We start from the raw sequence: 9,279 nt of genomic DNA on the forward strand, positions 1-9,279 counted from the left end.
AACAACCAGATCACTGAGAGGGTGAAGACTGAGGGCTAATCGTAAAAAGATGATCCCTTGGGGACATATAATGAAACTAATAATAATAATCATATGAATTAATTTATGTACAGAGAATATTTATTGTATTATGTATATAGTGTCAGTAGATTTATTGTCCTTGGTGTGTGTGTGTGTGTGTGTGTGTGTGTGTGTGTGTGTGTGTGTGTGTGTGTGTGTGTGTGTGTGTGCGCACGGGTGTGTGTCGTAGCTCATTTTCCTCCAAATCTAATTATATATGCACTGACCGGCGATGCCAGTCTGCCTGTCTAGGTGGTTACACATTTCTAATGGCAAAACTTATTATATGAATATGCTTTAGCCTTTAGGTGAAGGTTGCAGCCACTCAAATCCATCCTCTCACTATGGTCGCCTACTGTATGTTAGCCCGGCTAGATATTAGTGCTATCTGGCACACTCTAGTGTTATCATCTGGAACTGCAGCCCCCATCCTGGTGCAGATCTGCAGAATGATGTGATAGTTGAAAAGGCAGTTGTGAAGATAGATATTTTATTCCTAGCCCTGGGTCAAAGGAACTGGTCACCGTGACACTGTTTTTAGTCACAACCTAATCTGACTGACAGCATGGAGGAATACAGGGGGAGAGAGACAAATAGGCATTTGAGATTTGAGTTGTCTGTCATGGCAATAAAGCCTGTACCGCTAGTCCGCTACCAAAAGCTCACAAAGGCTCATCGTTTGTATAATTACGTGTTGACCTTGATGAGGTCTTTAAGAGCAGCCAGAGTCAGCGAGTGAGAGAGAGAGAGAGAGAGAAAGTCCTTCATCTCAGCCTCTAACCAAACAGAGGGACGATTTAGTTCACGTTATGTCATGTCCTGCTCAGAGGGGTTTGTTGATGCCTGCTGTGACTCAGTGAGTAACCTCAGTTCAACAACCCCTCTCCCTCCCTCACATCTCTTGTGCCCCAGGGGTCGAGTTCACCACCTCTCTGCCCTTTCGGCCGGGTTGCACTACACGGTACATACTACTAGTAGAGGCTTATACCCGTGAGCTAGTTCAAACTACGTATCTTTTAAGATTTACAGTAGCCTTTGTTGTTCTGGCTCATAACAAGATGAGATGCAGAGTTTCAACTCTTTTATGGTGTTTACGAGTTGATACAGTAAAGGGAACGAGTCATACAGTACTTCACACGAGACCTGACAGATGTTTGATTGATGTACAGTATACAGTATGTGGACTGGGCCCAGGTGGCCCCAGTGTGTGTGTGCGTGTGGAGGAGTTGACCACATTCAACCCGGCGTCCATATTTTGGGCATGTCATAAGCAAAACGTTCGAAAATAAATGTCAGATCTATAAGGTCACAACGCCTCGTATCGTGACGCGTTCGTTGTGACCCTGCAGATCGCCGGTTTTCATGCACCGCCGCCGTACGACTAAGATAACTATAATATAGATCTTAAGTGGTTAACTCATGTCGGTCAATGTTGGTTTGCTGTAGAACCACATAATTATGTTATGTCCCCATTGGTGTTACTTGTTAATTACACTGTATATGTGTATGTAAATGTATATGTAAATTAAAATCTAACGATAAATAATATAAACAGACGTCTCCTATATAGCAACCAGTGAAGTGTGGTGGCTGTTTTCTTTCTCCATCGAGGAATGAGTGTGGATATGATGAACAATTGATTATAACAAAACAGGTTTTTATTAGATATGCAAAGTGCACATAGTGATACTTGTAATAATTGCATTGTCAACAAGTGTTTTACAGATCATACATAGTACTCAGTACTGTAATACAGCGGTGGGTGGCTTCCATTATATATCTGTCATGACCACCAAATGTATAAAATTGGAAAGTCTTTGAATCTTTAAAGTATAGATTACCATGGGGCCAAATGTGAGCAGAATTGTTTCTACACGCAAGTCATGGAAGTACAGATGTCCTGCCCTCGCTGTTAATCGCGTAATGACTTTTACAGAGCATAATAACTTCATTTTAACGTAACAATTTGCCGTTTCCTTTTGGCTTTTACAATGCTGTGCTTCACCATTCACATGATTCCACCCAAAAACACTTACATGGAAACATAGCTAGCGAGGTGACGCATCAGAGAGGCTATGGGTTGATTCCTACAGAACACTTAATGGATCGTAAACTATGAAAGATATGATCTGTGTCCTACTAAGTCACTCTGAGCAAAGGCTGATCACACCCTCGACGCTCGCAGACACACAGAGAGAAGAACAGACTAATGCAAGATCTGAGAGATGCTGTATGACTCACAACTCTGGAGAGGGAGCGTGTGTGAGTGTGTGACTGCATACATGTGCTTGCACGCGCATGCACGTGTATTTGTTAGTGTGCATGTGCATGTGTATGTGAACATGCATTGCATATGCATGTGTGAGTGTGCATGCAAAGTATGGATACCGGTATGTTTGTGTGTGTGTGTGTGTGTGTGTGTGTGTATGTGCATGAGCACCAGGTGCTGAGCAGTGGATTTATGGTGTTATGGGCTGTTTTTATGACGACGCCCCGGGGTCACGGGGTCACGTCTCCAAGGGACTCCTGCTCCATCGCTGACCGCCCGCCTCAACTCCGCCATCTTGGCCCCATCAGGCCTTGTTTGCCCAGGGTTTGGGGTTGCTACGGAGATTGCGGCAGCGTTTCTTATGGGTTGACCTCTGGAGGCGCTTGGGCCATCCTGAACGCTCTCTGCACAGCTCAGCTGGAACGGAACGGAGTGGAGGAGGGAAGACAAGGTTTCTCTGTGCACTGCACACACATTTACACTATGTACTTTATGACACTTTGGGTATGTCAGTTCAGACTGGCAGCCCAAATCAGATCTTTGGCTTATATCTGGATTGGTTTGATCAAGTCCAAACAGAAAAAGAATGCATGAAATCTATCATTTTAAAATCAGATTTGTACCGTAAGTGTTTTTCTTTTTGTATTTATTTATAAGACCCATCAGATCCTGTGTCTAGGTGATGCATGACCTTTGACATGATCTAAATGTCCCAATAGAAGAGCATGGAGACAAAATACAACCACCCCAACTGACTGTATTTTCTTAATGCAATATAACTATTGCATTCAAATAAAGTTACACAGTGCTGCTTTAATAGACATTTACCGGTAGTTCATTTATCTTGTCTTATTGGTTTGCTCACCTCTGCGGTACTCCTCATCTTGGCACACTGTCCTTGTACAGATCTCATTGTTGACGACGTAGACACGAGAGAGGCTGAGGGCACAATGCGGAAACACATCACATGAACTCACGAGAGAGAAACCTACAAACGTAAGTGCTTCATTTGAAGCTCAAAGCAAACCTACTATAATTATGTCTTTGTTGCAAACTGGAAACTGAGCTTGAAACATGGCTGGAACGTACAAACTACAGTAGAAAGTGCATATAGTGGCATACCTCCAAAATCAATCATCATGACTTATCCACCTGATAATTTTTCATAGGGGGACCATCAGATAATGGGCCCCTGGGCCACTGACATCCAAATTTGGGCTCATCTAAATTAGCAAGAAATAGGGTTTTTTATGTTTATTTTCAGTTGTCCCAGCCAGGTAAGGCCTAACACTAGTAACACAATCAAAGTGTTATTATTATGCTATTGTATGAATGAGAGGGCTCCATTTAGATACATCGGAGTAGATAACATAATAACATTGTTATCTACCCCAATTTATCTAAATGGACGCCCACATTGTAATTAAAGCGTGGACATTAGAACATCTAATGTTGTTTTTACACTTTCTTTTTTGATTCCTCCCTCTGGAAGCCTTATGGATAAACTGAGGGTTTAAACACTTGCAGTAATGTATCATGATGGCTTGGGACTTTTGGGCTTCTTTTTTGACTTGAATGAATAAGCCCATTGTCTGACAAAAAGTGCTGCAAACCTCGTCACTGTTATTAACTTTGCGCAACCTCAATTTGGACCTTCGCCATGACCTTGACTTAAGAAGAATAAACTGAAATGAAAGAATTAAAGCACGGGTGGGCCGCTATAAAAGTCGATAAAAAGGCAGGCCTGTCCTGTTTTATGCGAACATAGTCTGAATTTGCCTGTGGTTGCCTCAACCTACAACCTATTAAAGTCTGGTGACGTGAGGTTAACAACCTATAGACCATTGGCACTTCAGTAGCATCAGCATAGATGAGTCACAGGGGGAGGTGTAGGTGTTTTTCATAGGACATGACACTGAAGACAGACATCACCTGTAGAGGCAGAGACCACCAATAATTCTCTTCATGGGCTGGTGAATAGAGTACATCCTGGTGCATGGATACATCTCCTCCCTGCAGTCTGGTAGAGATCATAACAACACAGCAGGAGTACTGAATGACAATGACAAAAGTACCCAGAAGGATATTTGGCTACAGCACACATGCAGCGAGAAAAATAAGTCAAACCTCGATGGCTCCCCACACTATTTTCTACGGCCCTCCATCTACTCTACTGCAATCTACAACTAATACTAACAGTTGTCATGGTGTAGATATAAGCAATCTAGATAGATGTACATTTAAATAACTTTGTGCGTAATTGTTCCCCCTAATCACTGGGGAACGTAGAAGCAAGCATGATTGATGAAAAGACTTGAGACCCCCCCCCCCCCCCCCCCACAAGTTCAGCCACTCACTGTTTGGTGGTTCATTGGTAGATACCACAGCATCATCTACAGACGGAGAAAACACCAGTTCAGCTTGGAAACACATCAGTGTCTGAGTCTGTACCACAAAACTAGAGAATTACAGTACATAAAAAAAATATATACACACACACACACACACACACACACACACACACACACACACACACACACACACACACACACACACACACACAAATTTCCAAATGGTCAAGTAATAAATTGTATAGTAGTATTAACCACTTTCCCCCTCTCATCCCTATTTTGGGAAGGTTCTACGCGGAAATGTTCAAAATCTTTCAGATATTTCAGAAGATACTTGACCTACAAGCTCAAAACACATAACAATGCAGCATGTTGTGAACTTATAGATTGGCTAATTTTCCTAAATATAAAATGAGGTTAAAATAAACAAAAATAAACACGATTTTTTTGTGTCATGCAAGTCAACATTATTGTCTTGATTTAAGGGCGGTGTTACCATACCGGTCTCCTGCGCTTGGACCACAGCTGTGAGACCTGTAGGAGAGAGAACCACATCAATGGAGGTCTGTTTCAAAAGTGTTAAAAAACCCACACACATGTAACTCAAATATACTCCAGTCTAGGGATGGGAGGGATTGCCGGTCTACGGGCCAAAGGGTCTCTGTTCATGATGTATATGTGATCTGGCATGTGCCCATTGATTACTTTAGTCTTAAGGCCTATTCATACTCCAGTTGTAGGTGATAAGGTGACCTCAAGGTGACTCACTTATCACCGCGGCGTGACGTCATGTTGTACAGTAGTTTTCAGTGGTCACCTTATCACCTAAAACTGGAGTATGAATATGCCTAGTAGTATGAATATAACCTGTACTACTGTATAGGTTAGTTGGGGTTGCTGTTGGGCATCTAGTCTGTTTTTTGTTTTGTTTTGTTTTCAACATTTCAAGGAAGCCATTAATTGGTTTCCAACTATAATTCACCAAATCTGTGTGTGTGTGTGTGTGTGTGTGTGTGTGTGTGTGTGTGTGTGTGTGTGTGTGTGTGTGCGTGCGTGCGTGCGTGCGTGCGTGTGTGCGTGTGTGCGTGTGTGTGTGTGTGTGTGTGTTTGTAACTCTGTGGTCAAACTGTTTCTCATATGACCCTGAGGTGTACAGTATCGAATATGGCAATTCAGATACACCAACAGTTTCTGAGAACCGAAAAGCCACAGATATCTGTTTGTCTGGGGTCTGAGGAGAACACACAACGTTGAATGTCAAATAAAGATGGCAAACACAGCTTTACAATATGTCTCATTTTAGTTTGGCCTATCAGTGGCCACTTTGGACACAAATAACATGGCAGCCAAGTTCCAACATCTTTGACTTCATTACCCAAGAGTCTCTGCAAGCAAGGATGCGCTGTGATTGGCCAGTCTTCGCTTTGATGCCAGTATGAAACTCTAATTCTGCAGAACTGAACTGCACTTCCTGGGAAATCTGTTAGTGTGTGGAAAGATTTAGGCTAGCTCCACAAACCAAGATTTGGATGTTGGATTGCAGTTAAACGGTGAGTTAAGTGTCAAAGTCAAACTGTTTCTAACAGTTTGTGCCTCCAGGGCTAACCTAAATCAAACGGTACAGAATGTTTGTGTTTTGTTTTGTTTGTTACTGCCTGCACAGAGTGCAAAACACTGATGTTGGCCTACAAAGCAACCATACAAACCACCCCCATATCTTAAAAGTCTGATCCAAACCTATTTCTATGTATTTGTAGTATTACCGTGTGTTCTTGCTTACTGTAAATTAGTCTGGATTAAGAGTGTCTGCTGAATGCCTAAATTGTAAATTGTTTGTCTCCTCGGAAAGTGTGAATAATATATTTACCAACGTCATTCTGTTACTCTTCTATCATATTTGCCATTTACCAGCATAGCAGTGGTTGCCTGACAACCAACTAGCCAGTGACCCTCCGGTCTATGGGACCTAGAATCAATTAAACGGGATGATTTGTGTTCTCTGTTTGGCAGGGTTACCGTGGAGACCGCAGAGAAGCAGGACCACTGGAAAGGTGCCCATATCCTCCGCTGACTTGTAGACGGGGTCGAGTTTTTATGAGCTGGAGAGGGAAAACCGGAGAAGAAACCCAAATTGGTATGATTTCACACAGAGGAACTGTTCAATATCCTGTCTCCATATTTTTTTAAATACTGTTTACATTTCCTTTTGACACAGTGCGTGTGAATGTGAGCCAAGTGTTCCTCACAGTTCTGGGTGACCGGGATGTTTCCCCTCACCCAGAGCGAGTCCGCTGACATGAAAACACTTAAAGAGTAAATGTAGACTTTGTTTTGAATGCTTCCTTAATCACATGAACCCTCCTAGCGTCCATACTCTGGGTATGTTGGCTTGCAATAGGCGATTTGGTGAACAATCGGCCAATATAGGTGAACATTCAGCGAAAATAGTCAATCTACCAGCTCTGAGCTACGTGTTTTTTTTGGGGGGGAAGATATTTGGTATTGATGGGGAAATGGAAATGGACAAGACGAATTATAGAGCCCTGGGGGTTTACGTTTCTGTTATCCAACAACTGCGTGTGTTTTTGTTTTGAGTTCACCTTGAGGCTCAAATTGAAGTTGGACATTTGTTATGGGGGAACAGGACAATATGCTCACAAGTTCAACATCAAGGCTACTTAATGAACACAGACAGATCTTTCTTTCTTTCACTTTACCTTTGCACTTGAATTTCAACTAAACTAAAATAAGCTATAGCTTTAGGTTACTCTATCGTCTTGATTTATGTTCGTCTCAGACTGTAAACATATTGAGGAATATTGTGTAATAATGAACAAAACAAAGTCTTAAAACTTTCCCCTGTACGTCCATTCCTCTCTCTCCCCCTCTCTCCGTCCCTCCCTCCCTGCATCATTCCTCTTGTGATGTGTCAATGTAACTTTGGCGTCCAAGGCGTGACTTCTCTCAAAAGAATGTGTTATTTTTTGTACCCTGTTGTAACAGCCCACTGCCACCACCCCTCCGTCCATACACTTTCCAGTTTTTCTCTCTTTATTTTTTTTAATAAATCGTTTTCCTAATAGTTACTGGCCCATACAGACTGGTCATAATTTACGACCATATCTCCTGTCCTTGATGACGGCCGGTCATGGTTCTTCTGAAGAAATGTTGAATTGGCGGGTGTGGCCTGCGTGGTACCAGGCATGGTTTGATCTGAGTGCCAGATTGACATGTTTTTCACTCTCTATTGTTACTGTACGCATGCCATTGCATATCGCATCACTCCAGACTTTCACATCATAACATCCACATTCCCACCTTCACATTTCACAAGCCAAAAGACATAGATCCGGAAAACACAAACAAAATGTAATCCACCAACGCGCCGCAGCTCATGATATGTTCATCACACCTCAGTGAAAGCTACTCCCTCATCAATGTGTTTTATATAAGTCGATGATCTTTTTCCAATTGCAGATGTTCAGTCCTGCGATTCTGTGTGTGTGATATGTGAACAAAAAAGAAAATAAGTATAATCATTTCATACTCACACAACCTTTTGCTGTCGTACAAAATCCTCTATGGTTTTATGAATCTTCTCTTCTCTCCTTTCCTCTCCTTTCCTTTCCTTTCTTGTCTTCTCTCCTCCAACCCCCCCCCCCCCTCTCCCCTCCCTCCATGTCCTCCTCCTACTCCTGTCCTCCTTGACATCATATTATTTTGCTCTCCTCCCATGAGTCTGGGAGAAATTTAGGGAGCAGCAAAAATCTGTTAAGTTATGTTAAGTTTTTTTCTCTCTCTCTCTCTCTCTCTCTCTCTCTCTCTCTCTCTCTCTCTCCATCTCTCTCTCCCTCCCCCCCCCTCTCCCTCTCCGATTCCCACACCCGCCGTTTGCAGTCACATGAAGCATAAACTGTGTATTTTTCAGTGACTTTGATGTCTCTCTGGTGTTGGCCAAGTCTCTTTAATCTTAATGGGACCACCTGGTTAAATTACATAAAAACTTGACCAGCCATTTTAATAAGCATCTGTGCACAGTGTCTGATTACCGCACACACAGATTACCCCTGGTTGTTTTGGAAAGGCACCGCACCGCTCATCAAAGTGACTTTTTCTCTCGGTGAAACAGTTGTGCTGTGTTCTGTTCGGCTGCACAAAACATTGTGCTTCATGAAAAACGTATAATCGTACAAATCATGTGTATATATATTATTGCTGCATGACAAATCCACCCCACATATTTGGTCTTAATATAGACATGGAAGAAGATGGCCATCTTGATGGCTATCACTCAACTCTCAAAAGGCCCCATACGTCACAAACTCAGTTTAATATAGGCTCGAGTGGCTCTAAAATATGGAATTCTCTGCCTTTACATCTGTGGGAGTTGTCTTATCTTCAATTCAAGAAGGTTCTAAAATCACTAAAAATATATATACAGTATATATGGACAAATCAACAAGACAACAGCAGAACAAATCACATTAAAATCTAAGTTACAAAACAGGTTAAATTGGCAGATCGTCAGGGAAGTATATTTTTTTGTAATTGTAATAGATCTGAATATTTAATGTAGTTTTTGTCCTGTGACTAGTATAC

The 9,279-nt window shown here is 42.1% G+C and overlaps 1 protein-coding gene across 2 annotated transcripts; it reads right to left on the reverse strand.

The window, feature by feature from the left end:
• Nucleotides 1–1,696: 1,696 nt before the first annotated feature.
• Nucleotides 1,697–8,340, reverse strand: mfap5 (microfibril associated protein 5). Of its 2 annotated transcripts, none has more exons than XM_080767656.1 (7): nt 8,237–8,340; nt 6,697–6,779; nt 5,182–5,214; nt 4,687–4,722; nt 4,262–4,349; nt 3,195–3,268; nt 1,697–2,746 (listed from the first exon to the last, which is right to left on the reverse strand). In XM_080767656.1, exons 2-7 carry the CDS (start codon nt 6,737–6,739, stop codon nt 2,634–2,636), a joined length of 387 nt encoding a protein of 128 aa, XP_080623782.1. In that variant the 5' UTR covers nt 6,740–6,779; nt 8,237–8,340; the 3' UTR covers nt 1,697–2,633. The 2 variants fall into 2 exon arrangements, with proteins under 2 accessions (XP_080623782.1, XP_080623781.1); XM_080767655.1 differs by having other exon boundaries at nt 8,232–8,340.
• Nucleotides 8,341–9,279: the final 939 nt, after the last annotated feature.

The sequence above is a fragment of the Protomyctophum bolini genome (assembly GCF_963924005.1).
Source record: "Protomyctophum bolini genome assembly, chromosome: 7".
Taxonomy (NCBI): Eukaryota; Metazoa; Chordata; class Actinopteri; order Myctophiformes; family Myctophidae; genus Protomyctophum; species Protomyctophum bolini.

What these genes read in the sequence shown, in the direction of transcription:
- mfap5 (XM_080767656.1), bottom strand. Translation starts at nt 6,739, where the DNA reads ATGGGCACCTTTCCAGTGGTCCTGCTTCTCTGCGGTCTCCACG. An exon ending in TACCAATGAACCACCAAACA is followed by an intron (nt 4,350 to 4,686) that starts GTGAGTGGCTGA and finishes GATCTCTACCAG; the next exon opens with ACTGCAGGGAGGAGATGTAT. An exon ending in AGATGAGGAGTACCGCAGAG is followed by an intron (nt 2,747 to 3,194) that starts GTGAGCAAACCA and finishes GTTCCGTTCCAG; the next exon opens with CTGAGCTGTGCAGAGAGCGT.